Source organism: Cuculus canorus, chromosome 30 (assembly GCF_017976375.1).
Source record: "Cuculus canorus isolate bCucCan1 chromosome 30, bCucCan1.pri, whole genome shotgun sequence".
Classification (NCBI taxonomy): Eukaryota; Metazoa; Chordata; class Aves; order Cuculiformes; family Cuculidae; genus Cuculus; species Cuculus canorus.
Genome location: NC_071430.1, coordinates 848,176 through 865,728, shown reverse-complemented (window position 1 = coordinate 865,728; position 17,553 = coordinate 848,176). Strand labels below are relative to the sequence as shown.

At 64.5% G+C, this 17,553-nt stretch overlaps 1 protein-coding gene across 1 annotated transcript in view; it reads right to left on the bottom strand.

Moving 5' to 3' along the window:
• Window positions 1-7,497: 7,497 nt before the first annotated feature.
• LOC128849520 (adhesion G protein-coupled receptor L1-like) overlaps window positions 7,498-17,553 on the bottom strand; it is a 10,987-nt gene continuing 931 nt past the window's right edge. The window contains exons 2-9 of the mRNA XM_054051739.1: window positions 16,548-16,716; window positions 15,796-15,887; window positions 14,621-14,789; window positions 12,250-12,378; window positions 10,736-10,832; window positions 9,866-9,994; window positions 8,981-8,998; window positions 7,498-7,775 (exon numbers count right to left, since the gene is read on the bottom strand). Of these exons, the coding sequence (XP_053907714.1) occupies window positions 7,498-7,775; window positions 8,981-8,998; window positions 9,866-9,994; window positions 10,736-10,832; window positions 12,250-12,378; window positions 14,621-14,789; window positions 15,796-15,887; window positions 16,548-16,716 (1,081 nt within the window). The remainder of the gene's footprint in view (window positions 7,776-8,980; window positions 8,999-9,865; window positions 9,995-10,735; window positions 10,833-12,249; window positions 12,379-14,620; window positions 14,790-15,795; window positions 15,888-16,547; window positions 16,717-17,553) is intronic.

The following is a 17,553-nucleotide window of genomic DNA, read 5'->3' as shown; positions in this document are numbered from 1 at the left end:
TAAACACTGCAGCCCCGTAGAGAACCCCAGGAACCTCCCGGGATCCCCTCGTACGGTGTAGAGAGCCCCAGGAGGCTCCCAGAGACCCCGGGAGCCCCGTAGAGAGCCCCAGGAGCCTCCCGGGATCCCCTCGTAAGGTGTAGAGAGCCCCAGGAGGCTCCCAGAGTCCCCGGGAGCCCCGTAGAGAGCCCCAGGAGGTTCCCAGAGTCCCCGGGAGCCCTGTACAGAGCTCCAGGAGGCTCCCAGAATGCCCTGGGGCACTGTAGAGAGCCCCAGGAGCCTCCCAGAGTCCCCGGGAGCCCCGTAGAGAGCCCCAGGAGGCTCCCAGAATGCCCTGGGGTACTGTAGAGAGCCCCAGGAGGCTCCCAGAGTTCCCAGGAGCTTTGTAGAGAGCCCCAGGAGGCTCCCAGAGTCCCCGGGAGCCCCGTAGAGAGCCCCAGGAGGCTCCCAGAATGCCCTGGGGCAATGTAGAGAGCCCCAGGAGGCTTCCAGAGTCCCCGGGAGCCCTGTAGAGAGCCCCAAGAGCCTCCCAGAATGCCCTGGGGCAATGTAGAGAGCCCCAGGAGGCTCCTAGAGTTCCTTGGAGCCCTGTAGAGAGCCCCAGGAAGCTCCCAGAATGCCCTGGGGCACTGTAGAGAGCCCCAGGAGGCTCCCAGAGTCCCTGGGAACCCTGTAGAGAGCCCAAGGAGGCTCCTAAAATCCCCGGAAGCCCTGTAGAGAGCCCCAAGAGCCTCCCAGAATGCCCTGAGGCCCTGTAGAGAGCCCCAGGAGGCTCCCAGAATGCCCTGAGGCCCTGTAGAGAGCACCAGGAGGCTCCCAGCAGTCACCGGGGTGCAATGGGGGGGGAGACAATATGGGGCAAGGGTTCATCCCCCGTATGGAGAATGGGGGGTGGCAGTGGGGGTCTGGTGGAGGTGGGAGGGGGAATGGGGGGTAAGGGGAGGTCCCGGGGGGGGCAGTGGAGTGGGAAATGGGCGGAGGCAATGGGGGGGACCCAGGGGTCTGGGAGGGGGGGGGCAGTGGAGGAGAGCATGGGAGAATGGGGGGGCAGGAAGGAATTAGGGGTCTGGGGTGGGGCAAGGGGGGTGCCGGATGGTCCCGGGAGCATCGCCAGGGGGTATAATGGTGGGACAGGAGGGGGACACGGAGGTGGGCGGGGGGGGTCGGGTAATGGGGAAACTGAGGCACAGGGCTGCCCTGGGAGGACCCGTTTATCTGTGGGGAGCCCCAGCGGAATGGGAGGAGCGGGGGGGGGGGGGGTGTCCCGTGGGGGTGTTCTTCAGGGGAGGGGGTGGGAAATGAGAGGGGGGGTCTCTTTCCGAGTCGCCCCGCGGGTCTCATCGCAGCCACAGCGACAACGGAGTGTGGGGGTGGGGATGGGGCGGGGCGGGGGGGGAATTGGGGATGGGGGCGGGGCTTGAGGGGGCGGGGCCGGAGGGGGAGGGTCTTGAGGGGGGCGGGGCCGGAGGGGGCTGCAAAACTTTTCCCCCCCCTTGTCCCCCCCAGACTGTCTTCTCCCCCCCTTTTGTCCCCTTTGTTTCCCCCCTTTTGTCCCCTTTGTTTCCCCCCTTTGTCCCTCTCTTTCGTCCCCCTTTGTCCCCCCCTTTTGTCCCCCCTTTGTCCCCCTTTTATTCCCCCTTTGTCCCCATTTTATCCCCCATTGTCCCCCCTTTGTCCCCCCCTTTTGTCCGCCCTTTGTCCCCCCCTTTTGTCCGCCCTTTGTCCTCCCCTTTGTCCCCCCCTTTTTGTCATCCCCCCCCTTTTTGTCCCCTCCTTTGTCCCCTCCTTGTGTCCCCCTCTTTTGTCCCCCACTTTGTGTCCCCCCTTTTATCCTCCCCTTTTTTCCCCCCCTTTTGTCCCCCTTTTATCCTCCCCTTTTGTCCCCCTTTTACCCCCCTTTGTCCCCCCCTTTTGTCCCCCTTTTATCCTCCCCTTTTGTCCCCCCCTTTTGTCCCCCTTTTACCCCCCCTTTGTCCCCCCCTTTTGTCCCCCCGTCCCCCTTTTATCCCCCCTTTGTCCCCATTTTATCCCCCCCTTTGTCCCCCCTTTTTGTCATCCCCCCCTTTGTCCCCACTTTGTCCCCCCCCTTGTCTCCCCTGTCCCCCCCTTTGTCCTCCCTTTTGTCCCCCCTTTGTCCCCCTTTTATCCCCCCTTTTGTCCCCCCTTGTCCCTCCCCTTTGTCCCCCCCTTTTTGTCATCCCCCCTTTTTGTCCCCCCCTTTGTCCCCTCCTTGTGTCCCCCTCTTTTGTCCCCCACTTTGTGTCCCCCCTTTGTCCCCCTTTTATCCCCCCTTTGTCCCCCCTTTTGTCCCTCCTTTGTCCCCCCTTTTCCCCCTTTGTGTCCCCCCCTTTGTGTCCCCCCCTTTGTGTCCCCCCTTTGTGTCCCCCCCTTTGTGTCCCCCCCTTTTGTGTCCCCCCCTTTGTGTCCCCCCCTTTTGTGTCCCCCCCACAGAGGCTCCGACTCCAGAATTGGTGTCACCTTTATTGGTTCCCGTCCGCGACAGAACCCGCGGTGGCCACCGCCTGCGCCGCTTGGTGGCCACAACCCCGGGGTGGCCCTGACCTTTTGACCCCACGGTGGCCACAACTGACCCCGTGGTGGCCACAACCCTATGGTGGCCACAACTGACCCTGTGGTGGCCACAGCCCTAGAGTGGCCCTGGTGGTCCCTGTGGTGGCCACAACCCCATGGTGGCCACAACTGACCCCGTGATGGCCACAACTGACCCTGTGGTGGCCACAACCCTATGGTGGCCACAACTGACCCCATGGTGGCCACAACCCCGTGGTGACCACAACCCTATGGTGGCCCTGGTGGTGGTCCCTGTGGTGGCCACAACCTTATGGTGGCCTCAACTGACCCTATGGTGGCCACAACTGTCCCTGTAGTGGCCACAACCCTATGGTGGCCCTGGTGGTCCCTGTGGTGGCCACAACCCCATGGTGGCCACAACTGACCCCGTGATGGCCACAACTGACCCTGTGGTGACCACAACCCTATGGTGGCCCTGGTGGTGGTCCCTGTGGTGGCCACAACCCCATGGTGGCCTCAACTGACCCTATGGTGGCCACAACTGTCCCTGTAGTGGCCACAACCTTATGGTGGCCCTGGTGGTCCCTGTGGTGGCCACAACCCTATGGTGGCCTCAACTGCCCCCATGGTGGCCACAACTGACCCCGTGGTGGCCACAACTGACCCTGTGGTGACCACAACCCTATGGTGGCCACAACTGACCCCATGGTGGCCACAACCCTATGGCGGCCCTGGTGGTCCCTGTGGTGGCCACAACTGACCCCGTGGTGGCCACAACCCCATGGTGACCACAACCCTATGGTGGCCCTGGTGGTCCCTGTGGTGGCCACAACCCTATGGTGGCCCCGGTGGTCCCTGTGGTGGCCACAACCCCGTGGTAGCCCCATCCGTCCCTGTGCTGGCCACAGCCCCGTGGTGGCCACAACCCCTTGGTAGCCCTGGCTGTCCCTGTGGTAGCCATGACCCCACGGTAGCCCCGTGGTGGCCCTGCTCGTCCTCCCGGTGGCCTCGACTACCCCCGTGGTGGCCATTTGGTGGCAGTGGCCATGGCCACCGCTGTGGTGGCCTCGGTGGCCCCAGCAGTGACTATCTCCGCAGTGGCCACCCCTGTGGTGGCCCCGGCTGTGCCTTTGGTGGCCACCTCCGTGGTGGCCCAGGCTGTCTCTGCAGTGGCCCTGGTGGCGGCCACCCCCGCGGCTCCTGCGGTGGCCTCGTGGTGGCCCCGTCTGTCCCTCTGGTGGCCCTGGTGGCCTCAGCCACCGCTGCGGTGGCCCTGGAAGCCCCCTGGTGGCCATGGTGGCCCTTTAGTGACCCCATGGTGGCCCCAAGGTGGCCATGGGAGCCCCGGTAGCCCCCTGGTGGCAGTGGTAGCCCCATGACCTCCTTGGTGACCCTGGTAGCCCTGTGGCTGCCCTGGTGGCCCCATGGTGGCCCTGGTAGCCCCATGGTGGCCCTGGTAACCCCATGGCTGCCCTGGTGGCCCCATGATGGCCTTGGTGGCCCTGGTAGCCCCAAGGTAGCCATGGTAGCCCCAAGGTGGCCATGGGAGCCCCGGTAGCCCCCTGGTGGCAGTGGTAGCCCCATGACCTCCTTGGTGACCCTGGTAGCCCTGTGGCTGCCCTGATGGCCCCATGGTGGCCCTGTGGCTACCAGGTGGCCCCATGGTGACCCTGGTAACCCCATGGCTGCCCTGGTAGCCCCAAGGTGGCCCTGGTAGCCCCATGGCTGCCCTGGTGGCCCCCTGGTGGCCCTTTAGTGGCTCCATGGTAGCCGCAAGGTGGCCATGGTGACCCTTTAGTGACTCCATGGTAGCCCCATGGTGGCCATGGTGGCCCTGGTAGCCCCGTAGTGGCCTTGGTAGCCCCATGGTAGCCCCATGGTAGCCCCGTGGTGGCCCCATGGTGGCCCCATGGTAGCCCCATGGTAGCCCCGTGGTAGCCCCGTGGTAGCCCCAAGGTGGCCATGGTGGCCCCGTGGTGGCCCCGTGTCCCTCAGTTCGTTGGTTTTGACGCACTCGACCCAAAGTTGGTTTGGCAGAATTTTGGGGGGGGGGGGGGGGGAGAAAGGGGGGGGGGGGGAGGAGGGGCGGAGGGGCCCCCCCAAACCTGGGGGGGGAAGAGGGGGGGAAGTTCCCCTCTGCTCCCCAAAATCTGGGGGGCCCCAAGATCCTGGGGGGGCCCCAAAACCCTCGGGGGGGTCCCCAAGATCCTGATGGGGGCCCTAAAATATGAGGGGGGGTCCCCAAGATCCTGGGGGGGCCCCAAAACCCTCGGGGGGGTCCCCAAGATCCTCGGGGGGGCCCCAAGATCCTGGGGGGGGCCCTAAAATATGAGGGGGGGTCCCCAAGATCCTGGGGGGGCCCCAAAACCCTCGGGGGGGTCCCCAAGATCCTCGGGGGTCCCCAAGATCCTGGGGGGGCCCCCAAAACCCTCGGTGGGGGGTCCGTAGGCCCAGGGGTGAACCCCAAACCCGTGGGGGGGGTCCCCAAGATCCTGGGGGGGCCCTAAAATATGAGGGGGGGGTCCCGAAGATCCTGGGGGCCCCCAAAACCCTCGGGGGGGGAGGGTCCTTAGGCCCAGGGGTGAACCCCAAACCCCTGGGGGAAGGTCCCCCCAAAATCTTGGGGGGCAAATCTTGGGAAGGGCAAAATATTGGGGGGGGGGGAAGTCCCCAAAATCTGGGGGGAACCCCAAAATCTGGGGGGGACCCCAACCCCCTCGGGGGGAGGGGGGGTGGGAAGGTGTGGGGGTGCCCCCATCTTAAGGGGCGGGGGGGGGTCCCCCCAAAATCGGGGTCTCCGATCCCCAAGGGGGGGGTCCTCCCCCTTCCACACCCCCCCCCCTATCATTTTTGAGGGGCTCATTCCCGGGGTGGGGGTGGGGTCCCCCCCCCAATCCCTCTGAGCCCCCCCCAGAATTTTGGGGGGGGGGGGTGGGGGGAAACTTGTGCTTCCGGGAAGGAAATGAAGGGGAAGAAAATGGGGGGGGGGCAGTCTTGGGGGAGGCCCCCCCCCGTGCCTCAGTTTCCCTTTTCGGGGGGGGTCCATTTACAGCTATATTACAAGGAAAATGTGTCTCTTTTTTTTGGGGGGGGCGGTTTGGCAACAAAAATGTCATCCGGGGGAGGGGGGGGACACCCCTATTTTTTTTTTGGGGGGGGGGAGAGACCCCCTCAGTTTAGGGCCCCCCCCACATCGTGCCCCCCCCACCCCTCCGTCACAGCTCAAAGCTGCCAAGGGCAGGGGGGGCCCCCCCCGATGGCTTAAATTGGGGACCCCCCCCCCAAAAAAAAACCACCCCACCCCCCCATAAAGTCCAGGGGGGCACGAGGAGACCCCCAAAAACACACAGACCCCCCCCCCCCAAAGAGGCTCGCACGAGGGGGGGGCACGAGGGCGGGGGGGGGGAGTTGGGGGGGCAGGGAGGAGCCCTCGTGCGAGGAATCGTGCGAGGATGGAGCCTCGTGCGACGCCGGATCCTCGTGCGACACTGGGTCCTCGTGCGACGCCGAATCCTTGTGCAAAGCTGCCCCCTCCCACGAGGCAGGAGCCTCGTGCGCAGCCGAGTCCTCGTGCAAAGTGGGATCCTCGTGCACAGCCGAGTCCTCGTGCGAGGCGGGATCCTCGTGCGAGGCGGGATCCTCGTGCAAGATGGGATCCTCGTGCACAGCCGAATCCTCGTGCGAGGCGGGATCCTCGTGCAGAGCTGGGTCCTTGTGCACAGCCGGGTCCTCGTGCGAGGTGGGATGCTTGCATGCAGCCGGGTCCTTGTGCACGGCCGGGTCCTCGTGCAAGGGGGGGGATACTGAGGCGGGGTGGGGGGGGCTCCTTGTGCACCACCAGGTCCTCGTGCACAGCCGCCTCCTTGCACGGGGTGGGGTTCCTTGTGCCAGGTGGGATCCTCGTGCAAGGCCAGGTCCTCGTGTGAGGGATGGGGGTCCCGGTGCCCTGCCGACTCCTCGTGCGAGAGGGGGTCCTTTTGCACATCCAGGTCCTCGTGCGAGGGAGGTTCCTCGTGCAAGGCGGGATCCTCGTGTGAGGGGGGGGCCTTGGAGGCGGGGGGGGTCCTTTCGCATGCCTGGCTCCTCGTGCACGGGGGGTCCTCGTGCGAGGGGGGGTCCTTTTGCACACGTGGCTCCTCGTGCAAGGGGGTCCTCGTGCGAGGGGGGGGTCCTCGTGCCCGGCTGCCCCCTCGTGCGAGGGGGGGTCCTTTTGCACACGTGGCTCCTCGTGCACGGGGGGGTCCTCGTGCGAGGGGGGGTCCTTTTGCACACGTGGCTCCTCGTGCACGGGGGGATCCTCGTGCGAGGGGGGGTCCTTTTGCACACATGGCTCCTCGTGCACGGGGGGGTCCTCGTGCGAGGGGGGGTCCTTTTGCACACGTGGCTCCTCGTGCACGGGGGGTCCTCGTGCGAGGGGGGGTCCTTTTGCACACGTGGCTCCTCGTGCACGGGGGATCCTCGTGCGAGGGGGGGTCCTTTTGCACACGTGGCTCCTCGTGCACGGGGGGGGGTCCTCGTGCAAGGGGGGTGTCCTGGTGCGCGGGGGGGGGGTTCTCACAGACTGGTCACCAACTGCATTTGCCCATCGGGCTCTGCCCCCCCCGTCCCATCGTTGCCCCCCCCGAAAGCTTCGGGACGCCTCAACAGCGAAGTCGGGGGGACCCGGGGGGGTCCCCCAAGATAAGGGGGGGCCGGGGGGGGCACCTCGGGGCTGCTGTCGGGGTAAAGCCCTTCCCCGGGGGGGGGTAAAGGGTGGGGGGGGGGTGGAGGAGGAGGAGGAGGGGGGGGAGGAGGTGGGGGGGGCGGTGGGGGAGGTGGAGGGGGGGGCGGTGGGGGGGGGTGGGTGATGGTGGTGATGGTGCCGGAGGGGGGGGGGGCGCATCGTGGGGACCCCCCCCTCGCGTCAGCTCTTGGTAGAGGAGTCCCATTTCGGGGGGGGGTTCCCCGGGGGGGGGGCAGGGGTGGTTAGAAGGGGTCCCCCCCCCCCCCAGTTGTTGCCCCCCCCCCCCTTTCGTGCAAAGCCGCCGCCGCCGCCGCCCCCCCCCGAAGGTTATTCTGCACCAATTCCGAGATAATGAGCTTTTCCAACGCCGCGGGATCGGGGGGGCCACGGCGAGAGTCCGGGGGGGGAACCCCCAAAGCTGAACCCCCCCCGCGGCCCTCGGAGCCCCCCCGGAGGCTGTAGCTGTTGTTAAAATTGCCGTTCAATGGAAGGGGGGGGTCCGGCACGTCCCGGGGGGGCTCTGAGGGGAGAGAAAGGGGGGGGTCAGTGGGGGGGATTGGGGTGCTCTGAGGGGAGGGGGGGGTGAGTGGGGGGGGAAATGGGGGGATTGGGGGGGTGAGTGGGGGGGAAATGGGGGGATTGGGGGGCTCTGAGGGGAGGGGGGGTCAGTTGGGGGGGGAATGGGGGGATTGGGGGGGTGAGTGGGGGGGAAATGGGGGGATTGGGGGGCTCTGAGGGGAGGGGGGGTCAGTGGGGGGGAAACGGGGGGATTGGGGGGGTCAGTGGGGGGGAAATGGGGGATTGGGGGTGAGTGGGGGGGAATGGGGGGATTGGGGGGGTCAGTGGGGGGGGAAATGGGGGGATTGGGGGGTCAGTGGGGGGGGAAATGGGGGATTGGGGGTGAGTGGGGGGGGGAAATGGGGGGATTGGGGGGTCAGTGGGGGGGGAAATGGGGGATTGGGGGTGAGTGGGGGGGGGAAATGGGGGGATTGGGGTGAGTGGGGGGGAAATGGGGTGATTGGGGGTGAGTGGGGGGGGAAATGGGGGGATTGGGGGGGTCAGTGGGGGGGGAAATGGGGGGATTGGGGGTGAGTGGGGGGGGAAATGGGGGGATTGGGGGGGTCAGTGGGGGGGGAAACGGGGGGATTGGGGGGTCAGTGGGGGGGAAATGGGGCGATTGGGGGGGTGAGTGGGGGGGAATGGGGGCATTGGGGGGCTCTGAGGGGACGGGGGGTCAGTGGGGGGGGAAATGGGGGATTGGGGGGGTCAGTGGGGGGGGAATGGGGGGATTGGGGGGGTCAGTGGGGGGGAAACGGGGGGATTGGGGGGCTCTGAGGGGAGGGGGGGTCAGTGGGGGGGGAATGGGGGGATTGGGGGGGTGAGTGGGGGGGGAAATGGGGGATTTGGGGGGTCAGTGGGGGGGGAATGGGGGGATTGGGGGGGTCAGTGGGGGGGAATGGGGGGATTGGGGGGCTCTGAGGGGACGGGGGGTCAGTGGGGGGGGAAATGGGGGGATTGGGGGGCTCGGGGGGGGTCAGGGGTGTGAAATGGGGGGTTTGGGGGTTGCTGGGAGGGGCAGGGAGGGAAATGGGGGGATTGGGGGGCTCTGAGGGGAGGGGGGTCAGTGGGGGGGAAATGGGGGGATTGGGGGGCTCTGGGGGGGGTCAGTGGAGGGGGGGCACGGGTGGGGGGGGCGAACACACAGAAATTTGGGGGGGCACTTACTGGTGTCACGGAAGCTTCCTGGAAACAAAGGCAGCTGTGAGGGGGGAGACACTGCACCCCAAAACCTCCCAGGGCCCCCCCAGACCCTCTCAGCCCCTCGTGACACTGCTCAGTTCTACCTGCCCCCCCCCAAAACCCAGATATGGGGGGGTCTTGTGGGCAGATTTGGGGGTGCAGGGGGTCAGTTTTGGGGTGCCAGCCCCCACCATGGGGCAGTTTTGGGGTGCAGGGGGGCAGTTTTGGGGTGCCAGCCCCCACCATGGAGTTGGGGGGGGGGTCAAGGGGTCAGTTTTGGGGTGCCAGCCCCCACCATGGGTCAGTTTTGGGGTGCAGGGGGGCAGTTTTGGGGTGCCAGCCCCCACCATGGAGTTGGGGGGGGGTCAAGGCGTCAATTTTGGGGTGCCAGCCTCCAGCATGGGTCAGTTTTGGGGTGCAGGGGTCAGTTTTGGGGTGCCAGCCCCCACCATGGGTCAGTTTTGGGGTGCAGGGGGTCAGTTTTGGGGTGCCAGCCCCTACCATGGAGTTGGGGGGGGGTCAAGGTGTCAGTTTTGGGGTGCCAGCCCCCACCATGGGGCAGTTTTGGGGTGCAGGGGGGCAGTTTTGGGGTGCCAGCCCCCACTATGGAGTTGGGGGGGGGTCAAGGGGGCAGTTTTGGGGTGCCAGCCCCCACCATGGGGCAGTTTTGGGGTGCAGGGTATCAGTTTTGAGGTGCCAGCCCCCACCATGGAGTTGGGGGGGGGGTCAAAGTGTCAGTTTTGGGGTGCCAGCCCCCACCATGGGGCAGTTTTGGGGTGCAGGGTATCAGTTTTGGGGTCCCAGTCCCCACCATGGGTCAGTTTTGGGGTGCAGGGGTCAGTTTTGGGGTGCCAGCCCCCCCGTACCCACCTGGGGAGGTGAAGGCGGGGGGCGAGGGGGGGGCGAAGCCCACCGAGTCGGCGATGAGAGTGTTGTAGGGACTGACCCCCCCCCGCGGCTGCAGCCCCGGGTTGGGCAGCAGGTGGTTCCCCATCGTCCCTGTGGAAAAGGGGGGGTCAGAAATGGGGGTGATGGGGTCCTGGGGAAGGGGGGGGTCCCAAAGGGGGGGGTTCTAGGGGTCTGGGGGGGTCAAAGAGGGGGGTCAGTGGAGTTAAAGGGGTCCCAAAGGGGATACTGGGGGTCTGGGGGGGCTATTTAGGGGTCTGGGGGGGTCAAGGTGGGGCAAAGGGGGGTTTTGGGGTCCCAAAGGGGGGGTTCTAGAGGTCTGGGGGGGTCAAGGCGGGGGTTTGGGGTCCCAAAGGGAGGGTTCTAGGGGTCTGGGGGGGGCAAAAATGGGGGTTTCTAGGGGTCTGGGGGGGTCAAAGAGGGGGTTCAGAGGAGTTAAAGGGGTCCCAAAGGAGATAGTGGGGGTCTGGGGGGGGTTCCAGGAGGGTCTGGGGGGGCCAAGGGGGGGTTTGGGGTCCCAAAGGGGGGTTCTAGGGGTCTGGGGGGGTCAAAGAGGGGGGTCAGTGGAGTTAAAGGGGTCCCAAAGGGGATACTGGGGGTCTGGGGGGGGGATTCAGGGGTCGGGGGGGGGTTCTAGGGGTCTGGGGGGGCCAAGGGGGGGTTCTGGGGTCCCAAAGGGGGGGTTCTAGGGGTCTGGGGGGGCCAAGGGGGGTTCTGGGGTCCCAAAGGGGGGGTCTGGGGGTCAAGGGGGGCAGAGTGGGGGTTAAGGGGGTGTTGTAGTGGTCTGGGGGGTGTCAAGGGGGGTTTTGGGGGTGCCCCGGGGGGGTCTCTCACCTCTGTTGAGGGTGGGGGTGCTGTTGAGGTCCCCCCCCATGAAGCTCGACTCCGTCTGCTTCCGCACTGTGTCGTTCCACATCCTCCGGATCCGGCTCTGGGGGGGGCGAACGAAAGATGGGGACCCCCCCCCAAAAAAAAACCCCCGGGAACCCCCCCAAAGCACCCCCAAACCCTCCATAGCACCCCCAAACCCTCCAAATGACCCCCAACCCCAGGAGCCCCCCAGACCCCCCCACAGCATCCCCAAACCACTCAAATGACCCCCAACCCCAGGACCCCCCCAGACCCCCCCCCCATAGCACCCCAAACCACTCGACCCCCAACACAGGAACCCCCCCAGACCCCCCATACCACTCAAATGACCCCCAACCCCAGGACCCCCCAGACCCCCCCACAGCACCCCCAAACCCCCCAAATGACCCCCAACCCCAGGATCTCCCCCAGACCCCCCCACAGCACCCCCAAACCACTCAAATGACCCCCAACCCCAGGACCCCCCCAGACCCCCCCCCACAGCACCCCCAAACCCCCCAAATGACCCCCAACCCCAGGACCCCCCCAGACCCCCCCACAGCACCCCCAAACCACTCAAATGACCCCCAACCCCAGGACCCCCCCAGACCCCCCCCACAGCACCCCCAAACCACTCAACTGACCCCCAACCCCAGGAACCTCCCCGGGACCCCCCACCCCAATTTGAAGGACATGTTGGGGGTTATTTTGGGGTGCTCTGGGGGGGTTATGGGGTGCAGGTGGGGTGGATTGGGGTGCTCAGGGGGGTTTTTGGGGTGCTGAGGGGGGTTTTTGGGGTGCTGAGGCGGGTGGGTGAGCTCTGAGGGTACCCAGAGAGGTACTGGGGGGAAGGAGGAGGTTTTGGGGTGATTTGGGGGGGCTATGGGGGGTATTTTGGGGTGCAGAGGGGGGGTTCTGGGGGGGTTGGGTGCTGAGGGAGTATTTTGGGGTGCTCTGGAGGTTTTGGGGTGCTGAGGGGGGTTTTGGGGTGCTGGTGCGGGTGGGTGAGCTCTGAGGGTACCCAGAGAGGTGCTGGGGGGAAGGAGGAGGTTTTGGGGTGATTTGGGGGGACTCAAGGGGTATTTTGGGGTGCACAGGGGGGTTTCTGGGGGGTTTGGGTGCTGAGGAAGTATTTTGGGGTGCTCTGGGGGTTTTGGGGTGCTGAGGGGGGTTTTGGGGTGCTGGTGCGGGTGGGTGAGCTCTGAGGGTACCCAGAGAGGTGCTGGGGGGAAGGAGGAGGTTTTGGGGTGATTTGGGGGGACTCAAGGGGTATTTTGGGGTGCACAGGGGGGTTTCTGGGGGGGTTGGGTGCTGAGGAAGTATTTTGGGGTGCTCTGGGGGTTTTGGGGTGCTGAGGGGGGTTTTGGGGTGCTGGTGCAGGTGGGTGAGCTCTGAGGATGCCCAGAGAGGATGTCCGGGGTGAGGATTGTGTGGGAGGTTTTGGGGTGACTTGGGGGGGCTATGGGGTTATTTTGGGGTGCAGGGGGGGGTCCCCCCACCTGAGTGCCGGTGTAGTAGCGGGTGTTGGTGCGGATGGCGGAGGTTTTGAGGGCGCCGAGCGCGGTGCCGGGGGGGCTCCGCAGGCAGCACGCCGACTGCCGCAGGCACTTGCTCAGCTCCCGGTGCACCTGGGGGGGGGGGAAAGGGGGTACAGGGGGGGTACAGCCCCCCCCCCCCAAGGAGCCCCCCCAACTCCTGACCCCCTCCCCAACCTATGAACCCCCCCAATTCAACCCCCCTTCTTCCTTCCCCTTAACTCAATGCACCCCCATAACCCCCCCCATATCTGACACCCCCCCCATATCTGACACCCCCCTCCCATATATGACCCCCCTCCCCATTTTGGGGACCACCCCCCCGTCAAGGAGCCCCCCCCCAACTCCTGACCCCCCTCGTCAACCTATGAACCCCCCAATTCAACCCCCCCTTCCTCTCTCCCCTTAACTCAATGCACCCCCATAACCCCCCCCCCCCATCCTGGGACCCCCCCCCATTTGACACCCCCAGCCTGGGCCCCCCATCCCCATCCACCCGGAAGAGGAAGAGGAAAGTAAAGAGGAAGAGGAAAGTGAAGAAGAGGAAGGGGGAGAAGAGGAAAGGGAAGAGGAAGGGGAAGAAGAGGAAGGTGAAGAGGAAGAGGGAGGTGAAGAGAAAGGGGAAGAAGAGGAAAGGGAAGAGGAAGGGGAAGAAGAGGAAAGAGTGAAGAGGAAGGGGAAGAAGAGGAAGGGGAAGAAGAGGAAGGGGAAGAAGAGGAAGGGGAAGAGGAAGGCGCCCCATGGTGCCCTCGCCCACCTTCTTCTGGAGGGCGCAATGGAAGATGAAGATGAGGAGGAAGAGGAAGGGGAAGGTGAAGAGGAAGAAGAAAGTGAAAAGGAATGTGAAGAGGAAGGTGAGGATGAAGAGGAAGGCAAACAGGAAGGCCAAGGTGAAGAAAAGGAAGGGGAAGAAGAGGAAGGTGAAGAGGAAGGTGAAGAGGAAGGTGAAGAGGAAGGTGAAGAGGAAAGCGAAGAGGAAGGAGAAGAGGAAGGAGAAGAGGAAGGAGAAGAAGAGGAAGGTGAAGAGGAAGGTGAAGAGGAAGGTGAAGAGGAAGGAGAAGAAGAGGAAGGTGAAAAGGAAGGTGAAGAGGAAGGTGAAGAGGAAGGAGAAGAAGAGGAAGGTGAAGAGGAAGGTGAAGAGGAAGGCGCCCCATGGTGCCCTTGTCCACCTTCTTCTGGAGGACACAATGGAAGATGAAGATGAGGAGGAAGAGGAAGGGGAAGGCAAAGCGGAAGGCAAAGAGGAAGAAGAGGAAGGTGAAGAGGAAGAAGAAGATGAAAAGGAATGTGAAGAGGAAGGTGAAGAGGAAGAGGAAGGCAAAAAGGAAGGCCAAGAATAAGGTGAAGAAAAGGAAGGTGAAGAAGAAGGTGAAGAAGAGGAAGGGGAAGAGGAAGGCACCCCATGGTGCCCTCGTCCACCTTCTTCTGGAGAACACAATGGAAGATGAAGATGAGGAGGAAGACGAAGATAAAGGTGAAGAGGAAGAGGAAGAAGAAGGTGAAAAGGAATGTGAAGAGGAAGGTGAAGGTGAAGAGGAAGGCAATGAGGAAGGTGAAGAAGAAGAAGGTGAAGAGGAAGATGAAGAACAGGGAGGTGAAGAAGAAGAAGGTGAAGAGGAAGGCAAAGAAGAGGAAGGCCTCCATGGTGCCCTCACTCACCTTCTTCTGGAGAGCACAGTGGAAGATGAAGATGAGGATGAAGATAGAGATGAAGAGGAAGATGGTGAAGAGGAAGGTGAAGAGGAAGGCGAAGAAAAGGAAGAGGAAGGTGAAGAAGAGGAAGAAGAAGGTGAAGAGGAAGAAGAAGATGAAAAGGAACATGAAGAGGAAGGTGAAGAAGAGGAAGAAGAAGGCGAAGAGGAAGAAGAAGATGAAAAGGAACATGAAGAGGAAGGTGAAGGCGAAGAGAAAAGTGAAGAAGAGGAAGGTGAGAAGAGGAAGAGGAAGAGAAAGGTGAAGAGGAAGAAGAAGAGGAAGAAGAAGATGAAAAGGAATGTGAAGAGGAAGGTGAAGGCAAAGAAAAAACTGAAGAAGAGGAAGAGGAAGGGGAAGAAGAAGGCAAAGAGAAAGGTGAAGAAAAGGAAGAGGAAGAGGAAGGTGAAGAAAAGGAAGAGGAAGAGGAAGGTGAAGAGGAAGAAGAAGATGAAAAGGATTGTGAAGAGGAAGGTGAAGGCAAAGAGAAAAGGGAAAGAGAGGAAGAGGAAGGTGAAGGAAAGAGAAAAGTGAAGAGGAAGGTGAGGAAGAGGAAGGTGAGGGAGAGGAAGAGGAAGAGGAAGAGGAAGAGGAAGAGGAAGAGGAAGAGGAAGAGGAAGAGGAAGGCGCCCCCCGGCCCCACCTTCTTCTGGAGGGCGCAGTGGAAGACGAAGATGAAGGTGCCCTGGAGGGCGTTGCAGGCGGTGAAGAGCGACGCCGTCAGCACCGACTCGCGGGTGACGAAGAGGAGACCGAAGGCCCACGTGAGCCCCAAGAGCAGCAGCAGCGCTATGGCCCCCAGCGCCCACGACCTGCGGGGGGCGCCCACACTCACTTGGGGGGCAGAGGGACCCCATAACCACAACTTGGGGGGCAGAGACCCCGTAACCACCACTTGGGGGGCACCGACCCCAATAACCACAACTTGGGGGGCAGAGACCCCGTAACCACCACTTGGGGGGCAGAGGGACCCCATAACCACAACTTGGGGGGCAGAGGGACCCCATAACCACCATTTGGGGTGCACTGACCCCAATAACCACCACTCAGGGGACAGAGATCCCACAACTTGGGGGGCAGAGACCCCAATAACCACCACTTGGGGGGCAGAGACCCTCAATAACCACCACTTGGGGGGCACCGACCCCAATAGCCACCACTTGGGGGACAGAGATCCCAATAACCACCACTCGGGGGGCAGAGAGAGACCCCCAAGAACCACTACTTGGGGGGCAAAGACCCTCAATAACCACCACTTGGGGGGCAGAGATCCCACAACTTGGGGGGCAGAGACCCCATAACCACCACTTGGGGGGCACCGACCCCAATAAACAACACTTGGGGGGCAGAGATCCCACCACTTGGGGGGCAGAGACCCTCAATAACCACCACTTGGGGGGCACCGACCCCATAACCACCACTTGGGGGGCAGAGACCCTCAATAACCACTACTTGGGGGGCAGAGACACCACCACTAGGGGGGCACCAACCCCAACAACCACCACTTGGGGGGTAGAGAGAGACCCCCAATAACCAGTTTGAGGGGGTTCCCAGTTTGGGGGGGTCCCAGTTTGAGGGGGTCTTCCAGTTTGAGGGGGTCTCAGTTTGAGGGGGCTCCCAGTTTGGGGGGTCCCAGTTTGGGGGTCCCCCAGTTTCAGGGTCCCAGTTTGGGGGTCCCATTTCGGGGTCCCAGTTTCATGGTATCAGTTTGGGGGCCCCCAGTTTGGGGGGGTCCCAGTTTGAGGGGGTCTCCCAGTTTGGGGGGGGGTCCCAGTCTGGGGGTGCCCCAGTTTGGGGGTGCCCCAGTTGGGCTCTCACTTGATGCTGTCGAGGCGGCTCGAGTCGGGCTTGAGGGCGGCCGAGCTGCGCAGCATCTTGTGCAGCGTCACCAGCAGGAACACCAGCGTCACCTGTGGGTCACCCGCAGCGCCCCATAGCGGAACCCTGCCCCATAGCGGGGCCCTCTGCCCCATAGCGGAGCCCCCAGCCCCATAGCAGAGCCCCCAGCCCCATAGCGGGACCCTCAGCCCCATGCAGCCCCATCACCAGCAGGAACACCAGCGTCACCTGTGGGTCACCCGCAGCGCCCCATAGCGGAACCCTGCCCCATAGCGGGGCCCTCTGCCCCATAGCGGAGCCCCCAGCCCCATAGCAGAGCCCCCAGCCCCATAGCGGGACCCTCAGCCCCATGCAGGGTCACCAGCAGGAACACCAGCGTCACCTGTGGGTCACCCTCAGCGCCCCATAGCGGAACCCTGCCCCATAGCGGGGCCCTCTGCCCCATAGCGGAGCCCCCAGCCCCATAGCAGAGCCCCCAGCCCCATAGCGGGACCCCCAAGCCCCATGGATGTGCAGCACCACCAGTCCTATGGTGGGACCCCTACCCCACAGCCCCCTCTGCCCCACAACAGCCCCCTCTGCCCCACACCCCCCTCTGCCCCATAACCCCCTCTGCCCCACAGCCCCCTCTGCCCCACAGCACTCTCCTCTGCCCCATAACCCCCTCTGCCCCACAGCACCCTCCTCTGCCCCACAGCCCCCTCTGCCCCACGGCCGCCCCCGGTCCGTACGAGGATGACGAAGGCCACGGGGCCGATGAAGCTCCAGATGAAATGATTGTCCACTCGCAGCCAACACCTGTGGGCGGGGCCGATCAGGACACACCCGTAGAAGCCACGCCCACCACAGGTCACGCCCACAACAAGACACGCCCTCCCCACGCCCTCCCCCCTCCCTTCACTAGAGCCACGCGCCCCCCCCCCCGGAAAACCGGTACCCCTGCTCTGGGAGGCCACGCCCCCTCCCTAGGCCACGCCCCCTCGTGTAGACCCCGCCCTGTGATGTTAAGCCACGCCCTCCACAATGGAAGCCACGCCCCATAGATCCATAGCCCCGCCCCATAGCCCCACTCACAGCCCCATAGCCCCATGTTCTCCACCTCCACACCAGCCCCATAGCGCCTCCACAGCCCCACATCCCCATAGCCCCACATCCCCATAGCCCCACATCCCAGCCCCACATCCCCTGCCCCACATCCCCGACCCCACATTCCCATAGCCCCCCATCCCCATAGCCCCACATCCCAGCCCCACATCCCCACACCCCCTCAGCCCCACATCCCCACACCCCCACACCCCCACATCCCCACACCCCCACATCCCCACACCCCCACACCCCCTCACCCCCACATCCCCACACCCCCTCAGCCCCACACCCCCACATCCCCACATCCCCACACCCCCTCAGCCCCACACCCCCACATCCCCACACCCCCACACCCCCACAGCCCCACATCCCCACACCCCCACATCCCCACACACCCTCAGCCCCACATCCCCACAGCCCCACACCCCCACATCCCCTCATCCCCACATCCCCACACCCCCACACCCCCACACCCCCTCACCCCCACACCCCTCAGCCCCACATCCCCACACCCCCACATCCCCACAGCCCCACACCCCCTCAGCCCCACACCCCCACATCCCCACACCCTCTCAGCCCCACATCCCCACACCCCCACATCCCCACACCCTCTCAGCCCCACATCCCCACATCCCCACACCCCCTCAGCCC